Source organism: Abramis brama, assembly GCF_963993115.1.
Source record: "Abramis brama genome assembly, chromosome: 3".
Classification (NCBI taxonomy): Eukaryota; Metazoa; Chordata; class Actinopteri; order Cypriniformes; family Leuciscidae; genus Abramis; species Abramis brama.
The window spans coordinates 37,512,039-37,537,151 of NC_139965.1; the positions used below are offsets into that span (position 1 = coordinate 37,512,039).

General features: G+C 38.8%; 1 protein-coding gene across 1 annotated transcript in view; it reads right to left on the reverse strand.

Annotated features, from left to right (window-relative positions):
• LOC311079590 (neural-cadherin) overlaps positions 1-25,113 on the reverse strand; it is a 263,223-nt gene that overhangs the window by 36,675 nt on the left and 201,435 nt on the right. Inside the window, exons 22-24 of the mRNA XM_084109162.1 lie at positions 20,249-20,526; positions 8,037-8,251; positions 93-220 (exon numbers count right to left, since the gene is read on the reverse strand). Of these exons, the coding sequence (XP_083965288.1) occupies positions 93-220; positions 8,037-8,251; positions 20,249-20,526 (621 nt within the window). The remainder of the gene's footprint in view (positions 1-92; positions 221-8,036; positions 8,252-20,248; positions 20,527-25,113) is intronic.

A 25,113-nucleotide genomic window follows, 5' to 3' on the forward strand; every position in this document is an offset into this window, starting at 1 on the left:
GAGGTGTATTATTGGAAGAAGCTGCCGAGGAGAGACGGGCCGCCGCTCGATTAAACACGGCAGTCAGTCGCTTGCTATCGGTGAATGCTTACTTTGCTGTTGCTCCTCACGTCCAGTCTGTGCCACCGTCTGTCCGCTACATTCACGTTGCCCGGCAACTGCAGGACCAATGTACCCGAGCCGTGGTTAATTTTCAGGGTGGGGGTGCCGTCGATCAGTTCTGAGAGAGAAAAACAGAGACAGACAGAGAGAGAGAGAGAGAGAAAGCAACTTAGTTGAACTGTTAATACCCAGATACAGAACTACAAAGGAGTGGAGGATGGTTATAAAAACTCTACACTGAACACACACACACTGCCTAAAAACTACCAAGTAAAAGTGTTTTAAGTTCAACTAGCAGCAGGCTTTTGACTGACAAATGTATCACATAAACTCACACTTTGTTTCACATTACAGGGTCAAGTAAGCGCTGCAGAGCCTGCTGCAATTACAATTATATTATCCTCTGGCATAATAGGAAAAACATATTACGGAAAGTTCTTCTTTTTGTCTGAGTTAGTCGATTGGCAAATTAAAAATTAATGAAGCCACGAAGACTCCCCTAAGCATCATATATTCTGACAGAGTCTGAGCATACAGGCAGAAATGCCTTCAACTAATTTCACATTTATCAGCAGGATCTTTGCTGTTAAATAAGCACGGCGTGCCTATTTTGGCCGATATGTCTGTCTGTCGTTTGTCTCACCAACCCGCTTTCCCAGTGTCTTTCAATTCTCCCTCTATTTTCTTATTTGTCATCCTCTCGAGTTCTCCCTTTGATGCACTCTTTTCATTCCTGTAAATAACATGCACTTCCTCTCAGCTCGGCTATGTTGCACTGTCTGGCTCTCACCATCTGCAGACCATGAAACTGAACTTTCGTTGGTTACAGTGTTCTTTTTTTACTGTATGAGAGGATAATGTATAAGATGAACTGTAATTAAGCAACCCTAGACACTTCTCAAAACACATGCACCCACTTCATTAGCTGAAATCAAATGATTGAGTCTCCAGACATATTGTCCGGGATAATTCCCTCACACCGTCATTAAAACTGGCTGATTTATGTCGTCCATCTGTGCTTATTCTCGCTGTCACTCTATTTCTCCTATTATTTCTTGCACAGTGTGTTTCAGCAAGTGAATGTCTTCCATCATCATCCCCTGCATGGTTTAACCCATTCAAGCGGCTCATGAGTGCTGAGGGACTTTGCCTCACTCTCGCGGTTGAGGGGGGGAGTTTGGTTAGCACATGCTGTGAGACAAACAGAGCAATAATAGAAATAATGGCTCAGAAGTACTGTTTAATAAAATTTCTCGGTACTTTGCAAGTGTTAGTTAAGTAGGTATTACTCTGGTTGGCTACTGTTTTATATGGTGAACAAGACTTTTTGGTGTATAACCCATTAGTGCAGATACAATGAGATAACCCCTCATTTTGTTTAAACGTAACTTTCGTTAAAATTTGGTTTTCTCTCTCAAACTTTGTTATAACATTGCCACATTTAATTAATCAATTCTTCAAATTAGTTTTAAAATCTACTAATCTTTAAATGGTGTAAATTAATGCTTTATGAATGAAATGCATTTATTGTGATAATCAAATTTACATGTTCACAACAATATTTACCTTGTCACCATTTAATTTTAAGCGTTTGAATTCAAAAAGGTACACAAACAGGAAATAACAAATGCACTAGGACATAAAACACAGGCTTACGACTCTAAATGCATGACAGTGAGTTTGTTTGTGCTTGAGTGAAATAATCTCAATTGTAACAAATATCAGTCTATGCACTGTCATGTTGTGCACTTTGTGTGTACAATAAAAGCACATGGAAAGTGTTACAAACTTTCCCTGTTTAGTTTCCCTGTTAGCTCGCCATAATATTTTAAATATTTCCAAATAGAAATGATAAACCCCCCAAAAAAAAGGGGTTCTTTCCTTTATTAACTCATGATTTACACAACTGAATGAAATAAACTTTTTTTAAACTCTTCAGAGTTTCTGAAACTGTTTCTATCTTGGCGGTTTCCAATGGTCTCTTTGAATTCTCTCTCAACCTTTTTCTCTGGTGTCTCCAGGCTAACTCCCGATGGTATCAGAGTGTTGAGCTGGAGATAACAGTGAACATGCTGGGTGCGGAGAAGTGCTGCTGTAATCTGGGCTGAGAAGCCCTTTTTAGAGGGAAGCCCCTGAGAACAGACAACTGCTCCCCTACACTGATTCTGTCACCAATCCTGCCCCAGACATGAAGCGCTGCCGACTGAGAGCAAGACCATGTCTTCTCTGGCTGACATGACATTTTAGGTAGAGTGCAGATGAAGTAGGATTGAGAAAGGAAGGGCAACAGCAGTGAAAATGAGAGATGGAAAAGGTACAAGTCTAGGGTTGGTATTGATTTGAAAGGACTGAAATGAGGGGAAGTAATGAATGTGTCTCTGTAAGACAGACAGAAAGAGTAGGTGACTACTGGAAGTTTCTAAAGGCCATGACACACCAAACCATCATCAAAGAACTAGTGGTAATGAAAGCTGACTATGTTGTTGGCTCTCGTCCCATGCGTCTGGGCCAAAAAGTTGTGCTCGAATACACTGTAAAGTCTATAGCCAACGACCAACTAGCAGTTTTGTGCCTGCGTGAGAGGAAATGACGATCATAAGAGCAGGGTGGCAGTAGTCTATAGTCGAAAAATAGCCAAGAACTCACAGCGCCTTAAAAACGGTCGCATACGAGGAGCATAGACCATAAAGTCCAACAGGAAAACACTTCACGTTTCGGTCACATGTGAACTTTCTCAATGCCTAGTAATCTATAGTCATCATTCAAAAGTGGAAACAAAATTAGGACTGCATACTTTTTTACCCCTAAGCGAAAAACAAAAAATAATGTGAGTATATCGGTACCTTAACCATTTTGAATATGAATCATGTTGATCACTTTCTTCATTCCAGACAGCTGTGTCGAGTATTGGAATACTCAGGTAAGATGAGGTAAAATTAGAACCACCTTCTCTGTGTACCCCTCTTGACTTCATTGTTTGCCTCTGTGTACCCCTCTTGACTTCATTGTTTGCTCGCTTTCATCACTTTCACTTTTTTTCTCTTGGAATGGTTTGCTATAAAGCTAAACAGCCAATCAGAGTTCTCTTTTTACGGACGGAGTGTGACTTGTGCCGATAATGCGGAACACGCCACAAAAACTGAGCTAACAGACACTCAACAATGTCCCGGCGTTGGCTGATAACCGACCACCGGCTTGGTGTGTCACAGCCTTAATATACAGATGAAAACCAGGAAGAGAGAGAGAGAGAGAGGAAGAGGGTGAGGGGGCACATGGTTTGATCTGGACCACTGGCCAGCACTTTCAGTGCTACATATGTAAATGTCATATACAGGGAAAACAATCTGTATATGTAATTAGGCTGCAACATGTTTTTGCTCTCAGAAACGATCCCTCGGCAGTCACAGGGGGTCGTCTGTGCTCTCTGCTCCTCATCCCTAATTCATACTGGTCTCCCTGCAACATCACTGCACATTAATCCCTCTGTCAGCAGGAGGGAAGATGAAGGGAGACCAACCTCCTCCCCTCGGATCCCCCTCAAATGCATTTCCACTTTAAGCATAAGAAATGGCTTCTCTTTGCGGGTCCTAAGGGACGAGCAGGAGGGCCGATGGCTTATGAACCCTGAAAACCCCACCCAGTAGCCCTCACATCAGTGGCTCGGGAAATGAGCTGGAATACTGTAAGTTGAAAGGGATATTTGATAGCTGCTGTGGCATGATGAGTCTGAGAGGGTTCACTGTGAAGCAGGTTTCTGCAAATTGACCATAATGCACACATCACACTCTGGGTGTAACTGTATCTCTGTGCTCACTTTCATCTGCCAGACGCTCCCCGTGTGTGTGTGTGTGTGTGTGTGTGTGTGTGTGTGTAAAAGCTCACAAACACTTTCATAAACACTTCACAGTTCCTAAAACATTTTTACGCCATTTTCATTGACTGATAATAAAAATAGGCTAAAACAAAGGTTTTATTTCATATTACCAACCTTTCATGGATTCTTGCAGATATTGATAAATATTGATTATTTCACACACATATACACACACACACACACACACACACACACACACACACACACACAGACATACATCCATCTACATACAGTGCATAGTACTGTTGAAAGGTTATACATGTTATAATGTTTTTGTAAGAAGTATATACTATCTATCTATCTATCTATCTATCTATATATATATACTGTATATATGCTTTCAGATGGAGTAGTGTTTACAGAGCCGTACATTAATGACAAGCTGCGCATGAAAAAAAAAAAAAAATCACAGCCTTTGCGATTTCATAATCACGATAAGCCAAATCGGTTTAAGTGCGATTTCATGTAAATTGCGATTATTCGTGCAGCCCTAATATATGTATTAAAAAAAAAAATTGTTCCTGCGATGGCAAAGCTGAATTTCCAGCAGCCATTACTCAAGAAACATTTCTATTATAAATTCTGGAAAATGTTGTTCTTTCTTTCTTTCTTTCTTTCTTTCTTTCTTTCTTTCTTTCTTTCTTTCAAAAAAAAAAAACCCGTAATGAAACCAAAGTGAAAATGTATATTTTATTCAAAAAGGTGGTCATATAGACCTCATTCAATATTAATATAGGAGTTAATATACTGTATATAAACTTCTATATTAATATTGAATGAGGGCTATAATATAAATATGTGCATGTATATGTATCTACACATTTTAAGCTTCTCTAGAACCAACATAAGAAACCGCTTTGGATAAAAGTGCATAATATATGAATAAATTCTACAGGAACTATTACCTTTACATCCTTGACAAGACTAAGAAATGAATCAAGTACACCATCTATTCACAAAAGGTAGGTTTCTCAATGTCCCTGAACATCATCTACAGCCAGAAGTCTTTTCAGTCATGGATAAATTACCTCATGAGGCTTTTTATCATTCAATAAGTGTCCTTAATCAAATAAATTAGATTTGTCAGTCTAATTTGTCTATTGATTCGACATGCTCACCCATCAAATCTTTGTCTAACCTTGAAAAGAGACTGTAACCACCAATAAGACCATTGTGACAAAGACTTCAAGCACGTATATGTGCCCATTTCCACCAATGAAAATAAATTGAGGAGGAGGTCAGAGGTCATCTAGAGAAAATTAATCTGGTTTGTAATGAGAAGTAATTCATGCTAGAGGTGAAGAAAGACGGTTTCTCTTTAATACAGATGCCACGTGTGGATTTCATGCTTGGTGCTTGTTTTATAAAGTGCGCAGCTATGCCTCAAGCGCTTCAACTGATGAGTGAATCACCCATATATACGCGTGCCTTAATATACATATGGCTTAAAAGGAAAACACACGTTTACTCACAAATGTATTTAGAATATCAATATAAAAAGAAATACATTTCATGCCAATTTTAATTTAAAGCCAAAACTCTTACAGCTAAACTGCCGGCTGGAAATTTTTACTGACCAGCCGCAATGTTCAGCTCAACTCAAACCAATCAAAGCCAAACAAATACTAACTTCTTGAACTTGGACATGTTGCAAAGGTTGTGAGCTGCTTTCCAGCCAACCAACAGATTCATAATCTATTCGTAAACAACTCAGAAGTACTGATACTCACACAGACACACACGAATGATCTGCTGCACACAGGGATGTGTGTGGGATGCCCCGGGTGTGTTTGCACTATGCAACTGCATTGTAGTATCAGTGTCATGAGTGTCTTTAATAAGAAGAGCAGAGGCGTAAAACTGGCAGGCAACAGGCCAATGATAAGGTTTAATAGGCCACAGTGAAGAGCAGCAGTAAGTAATAAGGTCTGATAGAGTGAAGGCGAGGAGGACTGGAGAGAGAGAGAGAGAGAGTTATGTATAGAGACTCACACTGTGGCTACACTTGTTCTGCTGTCCTCCGCACTGCCATTCATCATTATTCATCGTCCGCTTTCTTTCTTTATTCCACCTTCCCTTTCACACACCATTTTCGTCTCTCACCCATACATGAACTTCTTTCTCGGCTTAAATCATGTCTGAGCTGCGCCACTTAATGTTCCTCCTCAGCAGTTCCTTCAAATCTGAAACTCTTTTATCTATTTAATCTGGCTCTCTTTGCTCGCTGTTTCTCTACTAGACTTTCTCTGTTTCCATTTCTCCTCTTTCTGATTGCTGCTTGTCATCACAAGACCTATCCAACCACTCTTCTCTTCCACCCCTTTTCTAGTGCTGGTTCTGAAGCCAGTGCCCAGTTTTAATCCGTACATTTCGAAAGCAGAAGATGTGAAGGAATAGCATCTGAGGTGCCCCTAAAAACATGCTAACTAGGAACCAAAAATTATTGCTCCTACATAACAGCTTATTTTTAACAGTTCATTTGTCTTTGGGTTGTTATATTTCTCACAGATTTCTGCTGGTTCTAAATCAGATACAAATAAAGTAGCAAAGATTACATTTATATGAATGCATTAGTGAGAGAGCGTATGCGTGTGAATTAATTCTACCTGGCAGCGTCTCTCTACTAATGGTGAATCTGTGGGTTTTAGTTACTAAGAAATATATGCTAGAACTTTTCAGTTTCTAAGCTATTTTATTGATAAATCACATAACAGTGTTGACAATACATTTCTGCACCACTGAATGTTTCTGTGCACACTACTGTCTATATGTGTGTGTGTGTGTGTTAAAATGCAGCAGTGCATTAGTTTAGAACGGTGATTAACTTACGCGTACAATAAGCTGTTTAAAACGTGCACTGTTTAAATCAATTTTGAGCACCAGATGGCATAATCAAACACATCTTGTGCAGCGCTCTCGTAGAATGCATTTATTTTGTTATTTTAACTGTTGGAACAGGAGTGTAAAAGTGGAATTCAAAGATTTCTTATCTTGTGGCGCCCTCTATAGGCCATGATCAGTTAGCCGACGTCAAGTTTAAAGCGCCATGGCAGAAAATTAAAGTCGACTAGTCTGTGCAACCCCCAATAGTAACATTATCATTATCATAACATGTTATCATTCGTCTTTCTAGTCAATGGGATCAGGAGTCCATTATCACAGATATTCAGAGATCCCTCGCCAGCAAGCAGCAGTTCCAACACAAGCACAGCACCATTTAGAAAAAGAAAAGTATCTGACTATTGCTCTCACCCTGATACTGACCTGAAACTGAAGCTCAGACAGATCTCCACCACTTCACCACTCTTTGTTGCTGGAAACCCTGTCCACAGTTACACACTTAATCTTCATCTTTCACTCCCTGTCACTCTCTCTTTCTCACCTCAAATAGGCTGTCTGCCATGCATCCCTCTCTCATTCTCTCCATATGTTCAGCATCTCACCCTGCATTGATTACACTCACACACTGCCTTATCTGCTACTTATCCACATTCGCCAACACACCAGTAAACTGATGAAGAGCAGACTGCTCTTATATGAACGTATGCTCGGCACGTAGGCAGATCTGTGAGTTCATTAAAGCTCTAAATGTGTATACCCCATTGTAATCATTCTCCCAGATGAATGACAAATAAGCCTTTGCTGATATAATGAGTGCCTTCGTTAACCCCTAATGAGCTACTATATGGCTGCACACACGGCAGTGTTGTGGAATTTATGACACACATACGCAAACAAACAGAAATAATGTGGTCTTTTTTTATCTTTGGTTGTTAGATGATAGCTGATCTCCCCTGAGTAAGAAAATGTTACAGCAATAAAACTTTTTTTTATTAGAAACAGTAAATCCTGCTGGAGAGACGCGAAGGAGTCTCTTCATCTCCTTCTGTCTAAAATAAACATATTATCACCCTTTTTTCATTCTCCTCTCTCTATGTGTAGCCCTACTGGGAGATGAGTGAAGATGTGCCAGAGGTTCAGCTTGTGATATGAAAGAATGATGTAGACACTGAAGCAATTCCTCGCCTCTCGACCTGAGGCTCGACTGTGTGTAGGTTACCTATGGCCATGAAGTCCTCTGGCTCCCACGGCTGAAGCTGAGAGAGGGGTCCACTGTAGAGCAGCAAGCCATCTGCCACCTCTGTGATGAACTCCAGCGAGAGGTGGCTCTCGAAGCATGGCCTTATAGGGGGAAACCAAGCATAGCCGTTTCCATGGAAACTGTGTTTTGTCTGCTGGCACTCGGGTCCCTCAAACTGAGCCGGGCACTGGCATCTATGGTATGCAAACAGAAAATCAAAAGCTCTTATTAAAAACAGTATGAGTTTCAGGTTTTGTACACTTGCTACTGGACTGATCTGGACTAAAAAGATAGAAATGTACAAAGACAAAAAGGTTTGTAGTCATAATACATTGTGATCTTACAGAGCCCTGAATTGGATAAACTATCCTATTAAAGGCCCTTGCACACCGAGTCCGAAATTATCGCATGCGTTTTTTCGCATTCGTGATTTGGTGGCTCTGAATTGTCAAAACACCATTCAAAATTTTTTTGGGGCGGACGAAAGTTTTGGAGGCAGTGTGCAAGCGTGATTGACATAACGTGAGGTCGTATTTATTTTTTAACGTGCGAAAATTTCGGACGCGGATTTCGGACTCAGTGTGCAAGGGCCTTAAGTCTAGACTAAAGACCCATGTAGACAGTTATACAATCTCATATCCCTAACTTAGGTTTCAACTCTGTATTTGCGCTGCATTGGTCAGGAATCACAACCAATGGTCATGATTTTTCTCAGAGCTTTGAATTCCACTCCCACCTCATCTTGCTGAATGATGCAACCTGTCAAATACAGCCTTTAGGAGCCAGACGTCAAGTGAGGGATGCTTCACTGACCACTGCCTGCATCCCTTCAGTCAAACTTCAAAGACCATGCCTTATTATCCTACAATTAATTATTATCCTTTCATTTGCCTTATACATTATCTTAAACTATTTAAAAATGTATTCAATGAACATGACAATGGAAGCTTATTTCAGCCATGGAATTTTAAAAAATAAAGATGGTTATTGCAACTTTATATCTCACAATTTTCGTTTTTTTCCCCTCACAATTCTGAGCTTGTAACTTGTAAAGTTAAAAATAAAGTCGTAATTCTGAGAAGTCTAAATTGTGAGATAAAAAGTCACAATTACTTTTAATTATTATTATTTTCATTCCGTGGCGAAAAACAAAAGAGATATGCAAACTTAGTATTCTGAGAAAAAGTTTTTTTTTATTTTGCAACTCGAAAACCAAAGAAAAAAGTCTGAATTGTGAGATATGAACTCGTAATTCTGAGATATGAAGTCAGAACTGTGAGGTATATTTGTTGTTGTTTTCTGTGGCAGAAACAGCATTTGGTATGTTTACATCTACATTATAGTATTCTTCAAATCTTAATTAAAAGGCACATATTGTGCTTTTTTACTATTTTACCTTTCCTATAGTGTGTAATATACCTGTTTGTGCAATATGACTGTGACTGAAGCTCAGTCGTTTAATTTTGCATGAGTGGTGCGAGCTCCAAAAGAGTGATAAAATTTGCACGAGCCGTTCCTATCGCGAGGCTGATGATAAAATGTGCAACCCATTTGAATTCTATTGAGAATGTAGTAAAACGCTTCAGAGAGAGTCAAAAATGATGTGTACTGTACATTGAATGATGTGTACAGAAATGTGTGTACATTTTAGGGTTTGTGATGTCACTAACCCGGGAGGAATGTGGTGTAGTCCCTACCAGCCGTTTGTTGTAGTCCTTAAAGCAATTTCTTTAAATGAAAATATCTCCCTTTGCTTTGATCTTTGAGCGTTGTAACTTTGCAGATGTTGTTTATGCTCAAACAGCAACATTACTCACTAACTAAAATTAGAACATTTAAATTATAATCAACCACCCCTTTAAGGGAATATATTTTTTTTCACTAAAGATGTATATTACATGTTGTAGCAATAGTTTCTTAATGCGTAGGTTGCTATTTTTCATAACAAATGCAATAGATAAAAAAAGAAAGAAAAAAGTTAACACTGGCCTACTCATAGTAATAAGGAGCCATCAAGAGTCTTACATGTAATTAAATCCTTATTGTAACAAATGCTATAATTAAACAATAACAAGATGTTACTTTTAAGGCAGAGCACAGGTTAGCAAGAGCTTTAAAATATGGACCTTGAATTATTGACTAAAACAAGTTTCCCCATGTGTAAATTGTGTTCTGCTAATAATGACAGATATTAGGAAAAACCTGCTGATGACAGGAAATTAACATGTTCAGTATAAGAACATTTAAAGATAGTTTGACTTCCCATTGCACTTTGTATAACTATAGGCTACTTCATTGCAGTTATGTTATCAACAAATTTGCATGTTTGGACCATTTTGCAAAAAACAAACAAACAAACAAACAAAGATCTCACAAGGGACTCCGGGACCCTGTTAAACAGTTCACACTCCAACCCCCCAATGTTCAAACCAAAACTGCAGAGGGAGACAACCAATCCCCCCATAACCCCACCACCCCCCAAACAAAGCCCCGCCCCCTTTGGTGAGTACCGCCACTTTATTTATAACACTGCATATACATGTTTATATCCAAACTATAAACTTTTATCCCAGTACTTCTGTGAAAATCTGAGTAACTGTAACAGAAATAGTGATACTGTGTGGTTGAAAAGACCAGTTGTTTCATACCTATACATGACATGATACATTTCCAACACACACTCTAAATGGTTGACAAATCACAACCTGCGTCACAATCAGAGTAGACTGGATGTTTTGGAAGGGGGGCTTTAAAGAGACAGGAACTAAAAGAGAGCGTGACAGGAACAGGCAGAGTGTGAAAAGAGGTGCTGCAGCAATGTATAGTACTGTATGTGAAAAATGATGTGTTTTTTTTACTTTAAATCATGTAAATGTATTCTACAAGACTTCCAGCAAAAGCTTTTCTCATCATGGGAACTTCCCAAACATCATCCCCCACAAATCAGTAAAACAGGAACCACACTAGACCATACAATACCAGTCTGATGTTGTGCATCCTTTTGCCATCAAAAATTTCCATATGAAAGATACACTTCATATGCATACGTATTGGCATGACTCAAACAGTAATCAACAGCTCTCTTGTTCTGCTTTCTGACGGATCAGCCCCACCTGTTGCGCACACTCTCGATTTAGCCCACAAACAGCATCATCTTCTCAGAAACATCAATGACAAATTGCTTTCTTGTGGTTTGCCACCCAAGCACTGCTGTGTCCTCAGATCCTCTGCTTCAGTTCCTCTTTGGCAAGTCTAATCATAGTCTTTGAAAAATGCATGGGTCTATCGCCATCCTTCCTTTGTACGTCTGTCTTCTTTCTGTCTCTTTTTGTCTTTGTTTTCTTTCTCTCTTCGCTGTCTCACACATAGCTGCAGTTATAATTGCCCATTTGAAAAGAAAATGACATGGGTTGATGGCCTCTGTGCACTTATTACAGACGAAAGACAGACAGACAGTCAGGCAGGTCAATGAGCCCAACAAAGCAATCCAATTCATCACAAGGGCTCTAATTACATTTTGCCCTAATCAAAACTATTCCAATGTTTAATAAAACAACATAGCAGAAGACAGGCTGAGGATATGTTTATAGCACTGACCGTCAAACTACACAGTTTGCCTGATGATCACTGCCATATCTAGTCTAGCAATTCCACCAATTGTCTGTTCACATCGAACATGCAACTGCTACTTGACGCAATAACAGCCAATCAGATAATATTTGATGTTTAATGTACAGATATGAGGATTTCAGTGCAATTGTATTTCACAGTGGATTGTTTATGTCTGTTTTCACCTGGACATTTTGTAAAATTTTTGGTTTATACTTCTGTATTGTCATGCTAAGTAGCCAAAATTGACAAACTATCCAGGTTAGGACAACATTTACATTAAATAAATGTTTATCATGTCCCACCTCGTTAGAACACAGTGGAAAGATTTTTTCTGAAGATGAAGATGCAGTGTTTGATCTGAGAGGAACTAAAGGTGCATTCCGTAGGTCATTAGCTAGCTATCATTGCTATTCTTCATGTACTTTAGATACCTATACCACAATGGTGTTCGACACAGTACTGCCATCTAAAGACATGTATCAGCATGAATGTCTTTAAATAAAGCACACTGATACTAGTGAATTTTAGAAATCAGTTAACAAATTTAATTCCTTTACCTGTCCATCAAAATTAAAAGCAACTTGGGCATCACAACTCAGGATTGTCTATGTTATCAAATCTTTCCACCTTGTGCATGCCGTTCTGATGTTCACGCTAATTTTTGTGTCTTTCTGGCTTCAGACCTTTTTGCTTCATCGGCCTTACAGGTGCGGATTCTCCCAGTATCTTCTTTAGTAAAGCACAATAAGAAGTGTCTATAGAGTCAATTTTCACTCTTCAAATCACCAAACAACACTACGCTACTAGCGTATCTACAAAGACGGCATGAAGGATGAAGATACCCTTTGACGTTTAGTGAAGCACTACAGGTCACGTCATTTCAACATGCTTAAAAAACTGTTGCTGACCGGCTGGCTCATACATAATTAAAACAATTATAGGAAAATTGTATGAGTACAGTCTTTATCTGAAGCGAGGATGGGATGAGGCATTTGAGACTCTTCATAAAACTTAAAAATATCAAAGATAAAAGTGCAGTGAGTTTTTTTAGATCCATTCTCATAAGATGCCAAAGTTTACAGGAATCTGTCTCAAAGATTTCATATAGCATGTCAGATAGTCATTCTCGACTACACGTGCGGGATGGAAGAGTAATGCACACCACAGAGAAAACATTCCATGATAATGGCACAGATATTACATTTCTAATGTTGGCCCATTGATTACTGTCAGCCTCACAGTGTGCTGGATTTGGACAAATTTCTAGCCTGGTGCACCTAATGCTCTCCCAAGACAGAAATCCAGCAAGACAGAGGAGCCAATCTGGTTGCATTAAGACAACATTTCAACCGTCCGAATCAATACAATAAAGTAACTCTGTCAAGGGAACAATACCCTTTTAAGCTAAAGTTTCATGAAGACTCACTAGAAACTATGTCAGGTGACTCCCGTTTAGGCTGAGGATTGAGTAATGCATAAGCCCTGCGATTTTGTTTTGGTAAGAGTCAGTCGCAGGGTTTTAGGGATGGATGAAGGGGTGCTTTGAGTGGGCAATTCAATGTGAGATCAAATTCTGTGACAGAATCAATGAAAAAGATAGTCCCACTGGAGCAAAAGAGAATATCGAAGCTGGTCTGAGAAAAGACTGAGCAAAGGAGCAGAAAGATGAAAAAGCAAAATGTTTGCTGATCAAACATTTTTGAGTTTCTTTGGGGCATTTCTTGCAAGCAGTTGTTTGTGAACAAAAATGTCAAATAGCATAAAAACAGCAAGAAAGCAGTTTGACAGCCTTTTAATTCCCTAAAGAAACAACAGCCTTTGATAAACATCAGCAGGGTCACTGATCTTTCTAAAGCAGAAATGAACTGAATGAATTGGCCTCTGTCCCATGAAATTCACTGGGGTCAATGTGAGCAATACCTAAATATTAAGAGTGTGTGCTTGTCAGTGATGGAGAATGCCAGAGAGACAGTAAACCGCTTTAAAAACTTCTTCCTACATTGTGAAAAAAGACTCAGCTCTGTTCTGCTTGATGTACTAAATCAGACCAATTTATCTCCTCGAGTGAATCCTGGCATTAATATCAGCCATGATGGCTAAACACAATCCTCTTACTCCCTCTGGTCCGTTTTACCCCTTCCCTTTTGCTCATTTCCTGCCAGCATAAACAGTATGAGGATTCCATTGGTTAGCCTGTGAAAGACCTACAATAATCTCCCCCCCGCCATCCATTTACAAATCCACCATTAAACCTCCTTCCTGACAATCTACATGTTGCTCCTTAAATCCTGAGGTCCAGCCCTCATTGGAGTGATGTGCACTGTGCTGGAATATATAGCAGGCATGTGTCTGCATATCAGAAATAGTATTTTAATAAAGCATATAGTCTATGCTATTGTTAAGCACTTCATTGCAAAAAAAAAAAAAAAAAACATTTTCTTAACCAGTATTTGTCTAATTTCTCAGTAAAGGTGCAACAGGTGATCGTCTACAGAAACATATTTTGTTATGCTGGTTGAAAGTCTCCTCATATCCTGACAGCAATTACTATGTTACAGTGTGTTCAGGGGACAGGCAGCTAGCGGATAGTGAGGAGATGTTTGCTGTATGTGACAAAAAATGTTTCAGCCTAAAAAACGTGTGACATCGCGTAGAGCACCTTTAATAGAAAGAGGACATTGAGAGCTGAACACTCAAGGATGGTTGGATGTCTGATGCATGTGAATAACAGTGTTTGTGCAAGAAAACATTGATATTTAAAGCACTCTGCTACAGGACTGTCTAAGTCTCTCTTGACACAGAAATAACCAAGCAGTGTGAGTGAGGGACCCAAAAGCAATTTCATTCTGCCAAAGCAAGATAATCATATAGACCATGTCATATCAATGCGTACAAATCCCTATTTTTCAAATAAATGTCTATGTTTGATAAACTGTTCTGTATGATTGCACACAGTACAAACAAACATTTTTCATATAAATACTCATATTCTGACATCGAAAAAAAGGCACATATACATATGCTTGAAGGCTGAAGAAAACCGGAAGGTTGACGTAACACACGCAACATTGAAGTTGTTGCCTGCGGACGTTATTAGGATTAGAGGAGGGCTTGAGGCATGAAGCGCTATGGCCCACAACGGCAGCTCACCACATTACATGCTCACTAGGTCTGACCGCTTACAAATCCTTAGCTTTACTTTCTTCTTTTAATTAAACCACTGAGAGCTAAATTAATTTCTCCATATTTTTCAAGGTGATGAAATGAGGCGTAGAAAAGACAAACTGTATATCAGAATGGGATGTTAAGCCACTGCATGTGCATGCGTGCATGTATGATCTCATAGTGGTATTAAAGCAGAAATTTACATGATGTTTCAGATAATGTAATACAAAGGACATTATGGGCAAATAGGATTGCATGAGAGTCAGTCTCCCCAGTTAAAAAAAATAAAAAAATAAAAAAATACAGTTGTGGAAACAGGTTTGTGTGTGTGTGTGTGTTGGGGGGTGGTAGATGTAAGTCTGAGTGAGGTAAATGGTCAACATATAAATTATACAATGGGAAAATGTGCAATTTCATTTTTTAAATGCCCCCTTTGGAAGATGTCAGGCTGGTATTTATGATGCGTTCATTGCTCTGCATTTTTAATTTCCCTGCTGAAGAGAAAAAATCCTCCATATCACAAGCAGTGATTAGAACACAACTCACATCTGCAAGCACATCTCAGATATCATTAGGAGCTTCCACATGGCAGCTGCTCTCTTGATTTGGTTCTAAACAACCCATACATACTAAAACACTGAGCTTTATAAATCACTGCTAAGCATCCATTAGTGCCCTAGCTTTGGTGGCCCAATGGCGGTCTCCAATAATACGGGTGAAGGTTTCTGTGCGTTACAGTCTTTCCTTTTACGCAACACAACAAGATTAAATGAAATACATCTTCTCATATGTATTACCTCGTTATTTCATCTGACTCCATAAATGAAAAAGGTTTTAATGATATCTGAGCATCATTAAAAGTGAGTGAATGTTTGATTATTCTTTTTAACTCTTAAGTATATTTTGCCAGTTCAGATTAGGAAACTATGCCGCTCAGAGGTCCTCACGTCTTCAGTTTAACGCGGGTTTCACGTTCACAAGCCCATCAGTTTTGGTCACCAAACAGAGGTAATTGCTATATACCTGAGATCGGTCACATTCACGTTTACGCAATCAAAGATACTTTAGTACAGCCCCCATGGAATTGCATACACTTGAATTTAACTTAACGTTTAAGTGTGTGTATTTATATAGCGCTTTTCACAATACAGATTGCATCAAAGCAGCTTCACAGCATTAAACCAAAATAATACAACAAGGTTGTTTCTAGTGTAAATTTATTGATTGATAAAATTAAATTAATATCCCCAAAATATCCCCAACTGAGCAAGCCAAAGGCAACAGTGGCAAGGAACCGAAAACTCCATCAAGTGACCTAATGGTGTCCTAAAACTCCATCAGGTGACCCAATGGAGAAAAAAAACCTTGGGAGAACCCAGGCTCAGTCGGGGGCCAGTTCTCCTCTGGCATTTATGAACTAGAGGCCAGATTGTAGTTTGAACAGTAAGATTTAAAATGTTATATGAATGCCTGGCTGAAGAGATGCGTCTTTAATCTAGTTTTAAACTGGGAGAGCGAGTCTGAGCAACGAACAGTATCAGGAAGGGTATTCCTGAGTGTCGGAGCTAAATGTGAAAATGCTCTCCCTCCTTTGGTGGATCTGGATATCCTAGGTATGACCAAAAGCCTCGAATTTAGTGATCTTAAAGAGCGCGATGGATTATAGGGCGATAGAAGATCCGTTAAATAGACTGGAGCTAAGCCGTTTAGGGCTTTATAAGTCAGTAGCAATACCTTGTAATTGATACGGAACTTTATAGGTAACCAATGTAGTGATGATAAAATCGGTGTTATATGATCATATTTTCTTGATCTAGTAAGAACTCTAGCGGCTGCATTTTGGACTAACTGTAGCTTGTTTATTGAGGATGCAGGACAACCAGCTAATAAAGCATTACAGTAATCTAGTCTCGAGGTCATGAATGCATGAACTAACTTTTCTGCATCGGAAACTGATAGCATATTACGTAGCTTAGCAATGTTTCTAAGGTGGAAAAAGGCTGTTCTTGTAACATACGAAATATGATTTTCAAAAGACAGGTTACAATCGAGTATAACACCCAGGTCTTTTACTGTAGAGCATAAAGTAACAGGACATCCTACGATGTTAAAATTGTATTGTGAGAGGTTTTGTGGGCGGTTTTTGAACCGATAAGTATTACCTCTGTCTTGTCTGGATTTAATAAAAGAAAATTACGCGTCATCCAATCTTTGATATCTTTAACACATTCTGTCAATTTGGATAATTTAGCGTTTTCATCCGGCAGTGATGAAATATATATTTGAGTGTCATCAGCATAACAATGGAAACTAATTCCATGTTTCCTTATAATATTTCCAATTGGCAGCATATATATTGAGAATAACAGAGGGCCCAACACAGATCCCTGCGGCACTCCATAGTTTACTGGAGTTATGATCGATTTCTCTCCATTTAAAGAGACAAAATGGTAGCGGTCAGATAGGTATGATTTGAACCAGCTTAATGCTTGTCCTTGAACACCAGTATAATTTTGTAGTTGATCTAAGAGTATTGTGTGATCTATAGTATCGAACGCAGCACTTAGATCAAGTAAAACTAGTATTGAGAAACAGCCTTGGTCAGAAGCTAAAAGTAAATCATTTGTGATTTTAACGAGCGCAGTTTCAGTGCTATGGTGCGGCCTGAATCCAGACTGAAACTTTTCATAGATATCATTTTCTTGTAAGAAAGAGCCCAGTTGAGCGGACACCACTTTTTCTAATATTTTAGACATAAATGGAAGATTTGAAATGGGTCTATAATTTGCTAGATTATTAAGATCTAATTGTGGTTTCTTAATGAGAGGTTTTATAACTGCCAGTTTAAATGTTTACTTCAGTAGAGGTATGGCCACTATTACAGATATAAGCTGACCAACATTACTTCTCTTATAATAGCTTTGGATTGGCCATGCCGTGGTTTCCCACGTACACTTATCTAAAGTAACATTAAATTAAAACAGAGATAAGACACACCCAAATTTAGATTGGTCAAGCAGCATTTGCTGTTCTAAACGGAAATTCACTTCTTGTCTTGTGTTTACATTTTGGTAGCCCTATTGAGGGGTTCACAACCGTGGGATCAGAATTTGTAACTGAATGGGTTCTTGATATCTGTAGAAGAGAATACTTATTTACATACAGTAGGTAGTTTGAATGAAGGATCTGGGTGAGGGCACACCTTTAAGGGGCACAGCACATTTCTCATATTTTATAACTTCTTTTAGCTTTTTATTATGGCTGGGATAATGAGACCATTTTACCAGGGGCACTGAGACACTTTAAATGATACCAAATGTATAGTTACTTTCTGTACACACTTAACAACGCATAGGTTTTCAGTGAGCTTTAGGTGAGGAGGAGAAGGGGAGAGCAGGAGGAGATGATGAGACTGTAAAAGTGAGGTGTGAGCTGCACTCTGTGGTGCATCTCGGATGTTGCTGTTACATAAGCAAGAGAGTTCAAATGTTAATTCTCAGGAGAGCCTTTTGTTTTCTCGAGAGGTAGAAACCGCCTTACACTAACTGTTAGATAGCCTTACAGTATGATATTGTCAACTCACATTATAGTTAGGACTGACAATAGATGTTATTCATACACAAACTTTTTCCACTATTTTCTCAACGTCTGTCTCTGTCATTTTCGAGTCTATCTTGCCTTTAGGGAAGAGAAATGTAAATGTGCTTCCACAGAGTTGATGAATTTCTCAAAATAGCTCTGGCCAATATTTTCAATAAAGTAATATCTTATAAAAATAAATATACATATAAAGTAAAATAATAAATAGAAAAATAAAATAAAATACAGCAGATAAAATTTAACACAATAAAGTGTAAATAGCGATAGATGCTACACAGTGAAAATAGCAGTACCTATTTTCTTTGCACAGTGCAAAGTTAGATGCTATTTATACTATAGTATAAACAGTTTAAACTTTATTCCCACACTTTATTTCCACTTTTTGAATATTTTCTCTATTTTTATTTAAAATAAATACCTGTCCTAGCTGATATGCAATGGGAAAAGGAAGAATGATTAGTTTAAAAAAAGGCAGAATCAAACTTGAATCGGTCGCATCAAAAGCTAACGCACCCACCTAAGCCTCCACACCAATGCTCCAGTTAAAAGGATTCAGTCAGTCAGCTCAGTCAGACAATGGTGGGAGGAGTTAGTGTAAATAGCTTCTGCTAACAAGGCACGCTAACTCCACTTTGTGTAAATAGACACTCCATAAAAATATACCAATTTTTATGCACATTTATACTTAAAAACTAATAGAACTAATGAATTAAAAATGCAATTTTGCTCTGACAAGGTCTTAAAATTTGTCATAGGCTTATAAAATGAGTTGTTTGAATGATGTGAAGACTTGTACTCATTTCTTTGCTGATCACTGTTGATATATTCCTGTTACAATCGCCATGTGAAGGTGCAATATTCTCAGACAACTCAATCCAGCTATTCTAATCAAACTTTCACATGCATTTGAAATATCAAATTAGCTTAGCTATTCATGAATTAGCATGATTAGAAGATCTGACTACTTATGTTTTAATTAGAAGTGATGTAAGTGATGAAAAGCTGCCCAGCTTTCCACTTAAACAAATAGGCTATAATTTGTTTAAAAATAGTTTACATCAAGAAACATGACTTCTAATTATAACTATGTGTCCCAGAATAGGCAGATACACAACTCCATGCTTGGAAACAGAACCTAAAACACAGAAAGTTTTGTTCAAAATTTTCAACATGAGACACGGCTCGCCTGCCTTGTTCAATTATAGCCACGGCTGACAAAACTTGCATTAGAGCGTTTGTTATTAACTCTCGGCTGCCAGGTTTCAATGTATTCTGAGAAAAAAAATTCCCCACCTAACAATCATCACAAGCTCCTTGCTCCCGCAAACCTGTCCAGTCCCAGTCACTCAGTATTGTTATTCAGGGAAGGAAATCAATATCCATGCCAGGACTGGATAATTGAATAACACATAAAAAGGTTTTCTCAGCCTCGTATTTGTGGAAAAAGCTAAGAAGTGAGAAGATTAGACTTACAAATAGGGGCTCGGATCCATGTGGAAGTTCACTTGATCATGTCTTCTTTTTGCACTCTCAAAGAGGCATATGAATGTGAGATGAGGATGAGGCATATACGCATCTAAGTGCATTGTTCATTTCAGACAGTTTCATCATCCAATTCTCAACCTAATGTAATGTTTAGACACTGTGTTTGGTCGTTTCCTCAAAGATTATTTTACAAAGAAAATTACAGACTGCTATTGTAAAAACCTCACTGCTGTTATGTTCTTCAGCTCACTCTCTCCCCATATGCAGAGTGAAATAAAGTAATTTGAGTACGCTCTGGGACTCTCAAAGGAAAACCTGTACTTTCTCACCTGTATCCACTCTGAGTGTCCAAGCAGACTCCTCCATTGTGGCAGGGGTTTCTGGGATAGACAGAGCAGCTCTGGTGGAGGTGTTCACGTGCTGAGCAGCTGCAGACAGCTGTGGCTTCCACAGTCACTGACACTAGAGCCATGCTGCCCGAGTCGACCACCGCCGGCTTGTCAGTCACACTCAGGTGGCTGGTGCAACCCCCTCCTCCACGACAGTCGGCATCCACACACTCATCTACATGAACCTGGGTCACGTTGACTTGAAGAAAAGACTGGAGCTACATGTGAAGGGGAAAGGGAAAGAGAGAGTGAGAAAGTAAGCCCATCACCTGAGGAAATACTGCCATAATGGTGAAAGAAAAAATAACAGAACAAACTAAAAGAAGGAAAAGAACACGTGACCAACTCAATAATTTTCAGTCATTTTGACCCAGAAACAGATTTTGAGTTTCATACATTGCACTGAATAATGTTTCTATTCAAAACTGCTGCTGAAATATTATAGCGTAAGGTCAGATTGTTCGCAAGGTGTTTCACTGGCATCTTTCCATGCTTGAAACTTTGATTGGGTGATATATTTCAATAACTTCTACTGTATCTTTGAACATACCTTCTGATGGTCATTCATGTTTATTTCATGCAATAACTAGTAGTAAGAGATGATCGGTTCACGCTGACCTGAGGCAGAGACAGCGATGTAACACCACAATAAAGACTGTCAAAATGACTTTTTTTTTGGACTTTCGTAATAAAACATTTAGACAATTTATATTAGGAGTCTTCTATTACCATGTGCTTAAATCAAAACAAATGTTACGGTACAATGTGCTTATTGTGTTTATATTGTATTGCAAAACACTTTTTCCACAACTGAGGAGGGATACGGGTACAGTTAGGGACAAGTTTGGTAGTATGGGTAGGTTTAAGAGTGAGTTAAGATGTAAGGGAAGGGTTACGTCTACAGTGTAATTACAGATGTTATTACAGAAATTAATTACAGCTGTAATTAGATTAAAAAAACATGTACACAATAAGTGTACTGTATCAAACGATACATTTAAATGTTAGTGCATAGTAGTTAAAGACACTTAAAGGGATAGTTTATCTATTCCTTTATCTATCCCTCTTATCCCCCAAAAAAATCCCCCCTCCCCCAAAAAAAGAAAATTCTGTCATCATTTAGTTGGCCCAAATATAGTTACCAATATTCTTCAGAACAACTTATTTTGTGAAAAAAAAGAAATTCAAAGAAATTCATACAGATTTGGACAACCTGAGGGTGAGTAAATTATAGAATTTTAATTTTGGAGTGAACTATCCCTTCAATATAAAGTGGGTCCAAATCATTAGACATAATTTGAAAGCAGAGACATCAAAAACATAGAAATAAATGTTTTGCTTATAATTGTATTTCTCAGTAAATAACTCATTGCGACATTTGAATTAGCTTGAACTAACTTTCCATGCTGGTCAGTAGACCAGCAAGGTCTTGCTTGTGAAGCTTATTGATCAAGGAAGTCTTGCCTTTTACCTATTTAGGCTGCAAGCATGCTAGCATGGCTGTCTTTTCAGCTGAGCTACCTTTAAATAAGCATGCAAATAGCAAAACAAGTCTAACCAAGTTAACCAAAAAGACCCCAAACCCACTTGTTTATACAGCTTTGAGGCATAAACAGTGTTCAGAGAGCCTCTCAGAGCCTGTGCTTTTTCACAAGCACATAAACGTTGTGCAGATACTTCCATGTCCACAGGACTGCCTCTCAACTTCCACACCATTTATTCAAATACAACATCTGAAGTGGAGCAGTTTGCTCTGTGGTGGACTGAGCAGTCACACAGTGATTGACCTGTCCTCCACTAACGCATGTGGCCAGACACACTTAATGGGAAATGGTGAGGTGAAGAAACGAGAGATAGAGGGATACAGGCAGAGAGAAGATAGAGAGACAGATGGTCAAGTTGCTCAACTACTCCAAGATTAGCTGGGACCTATTTGCTGGGACACTATTCTGACTTGGATAGCAACTCATGGAGAGGTATTTTACTACACTGCCTCTGCGGCAGAGGGCTGTGGGTGACTGAAGATGCTGTTTATGTTGATTTGTAACTCTGAGGGTGCAAAGAGATACGGTGCAATGCGCACAACCGGGCCGGACAGGCACGTGTCACAATGTGTTATGGTGGGGTGAGGCAGAAACAGTGCAGGCAGTGTTAGGCTGCAGAAAGGGGACATGTAATATTAAAAAGGAGAAAAAAAAGTGTACGGGGGGGGGGGATATGTGTGAGAACTGAAGGTGCAGTGATGAGTGTCCTGCAGACATTCTGAGGAAATGGAAGCCTAGGTGTTCTTTCTTTCTGGACTGCAGGTTGGTGCAATATACTGGCATTGACGATAATTTAGATTTTTAAAAAATTAAAAATGTATATCTTAATACTACACATACATACATATCGTTAATAATCCAGCAGCAGTAACTATATGGTTGACACTCAACATAGTAGGTGGCATTATTGCACCTTAACGATTGTTACCACCCATCATAAAATCGGAAAAAGAAAATGATGATGCAGAGGCCATGACCATGTCAGAGGAGGTGACAGGCGAAAGCGAGACTCAACCAGGACCCAAAAAAAGTTTTTTTGAAAAGTCAAGGTTCAAGACACCTTAGTCTGCAGGTAGAGCTGATCAACAGTAAGTTATTTTTGTACACTTTTGTACAGTTGGTTATAAACGGTCTCTCTGCCTCCCTATTTTGAGTGTGATTCATTTGCTAAAAAGTAGAAAACACAAAAGAAACAGTTAAAGATCAATTTCACTAATAGCATTGTTAATATTTCTCCCCCAACTTTCAACACAGTAGATATATACAGTGATAACATCATTATGGTCAGTTCTCTTGGCCACAATAATTATGTAGTGAAAATCGCATATTGGGACTGCCGTAGTTGGCACTCATAGCCCTCCCTTACAGCCTTTGCATATGTACATGGGACGAGAAGTGTATATTGAGGAGAGGTGCATTCAGCATTTAATGGCACCATTAACTTCAGATGCACCTCATCACACTCTGCCAGCCCAGTCTGGTACTGTACCACTCCTCTCATATGCCTGTTCCAATCGGGAGACCAGATGCAGTGCGGCATTCGAAGGGACAGAGCAGCGCAAACATTAAGAGAGGTGGTCACTCAGTGACCACATATCATGTGGACATATGAACATGTCACTCAGACATGTTTGTATGTAATGTGGACATGTACAATTTATTTTTGTTAGTTATTAACCTTTATTTAACCAGAACAAAACACAGAGAGAATAGCTTTTTTTTAGAGATTAAACAGGACAAGATGGTAGCAAACTGACAACTCAAAATAAACAAACAGGGATGCACTGATTTTAAAATTAAGGCAATTCGGATGATAGTGTTTGGAATGATTTTCACCGAAAATTCACGTGAAAAAAACCATTGTACCCACCATTATATATAACCTTTTATACAGAAATATATTCATTCTTTATTGTCTTTATTTATTCTTTATTGGATTTATTGTCTCTTTAGAAAAAGTTATTTAATCCCTCTATAGAACCTCACTGAACCCTTAACACTCAGCTTCCTGCAAGTGTGTGTGTGTGAGAATGACCGTGTCTTCCATCATCTCGCTTTCTGATTGGATATTGTTTTGTTTCACGTGATAATCTCCAGAACGTGCGCACGTTTGTCCCCCCACACATCAGGTTTTCTGATCGTAAATATTAAACATGTTGAATATTTACGATTTGCGATCGGGGCGGCTCCAACGTTCTTCCGAGCAGGTTCGGACACTCTTAACACACCTCACACCAAGGGAAAATCTGATAAGATAATCTGTTGAACCATCAAGATAATCGGGACATAGCTAGGATTGTCGGAAGGGGGGAAATCAGCCCAAAATCAGCCCGATTATCTTTTGGTGTGTACCCAGCATAAGATAAGGCGGTTTTATGGCTGACAACCAACCAATGGCCAATATTAAAATTCTATATTGTGAAAACAATTATACATTAATTAATTACAAGATTTCAGTTGTTATATACAACATTTCTGTAACTAAGTGAACACCCAAAATCCAATCTTCACTGCTTTATTGCAAATAACCAATATGGTGACAAGATAATGTGCATTACTATAAATAATTATCAAAGCAGGATACACAAGTGCCTGCAGCTCAAATACAACAGAGACAATTTCCAAGCACTAGAGGTCTTTTACAAGGTCCGTAAATTCATCCAATTGTGGAAGCATAGTCGGTTACATTTTTTTGTGTTGTTGTTAATTGTTCCATGTTTCTGGGCCACTGAATTTAAAAACAATATCGCTTAGTTTTAAACTAGTTTTATAACCAAAATCAGTGTGATCGCTCATTGAATTTCCTTAACTGACCTTTAATGGTTCCAGTATCCATGTGTATCTCAAGTGTGTGCCTGACTGACTGCAGATCTACTCATGCACTTAACTGCACTGCAGAGTCCCTGTGGATCAGATCCAGTTGTTGTTTTCAAGACACACAAACACACACATACGCATTTAAAGCTGCAGAGCGTAGAGATGCCTGGTGTTAAACATTCACCCACACACACTTGACTCTCTCTTCTTCTCTTCTCATAGTTCTGGGTCTTTACAGACACACACAATGTGGATTCTCAACAGAGCATTCAGGTCTGACTCCCACGTTCACGCCTGCTTGAGGAGGTGATTTGCATGTATTACCTCAGACGTTAAGCACTGCAACACTGAGGTCTCGCATTTCATTTTGCATGCACAGACAACTAATAAGCCATTAGTTTATATGAGCCAGTTAGGCTCAGGTAACAGGAGCCTACACAGTAG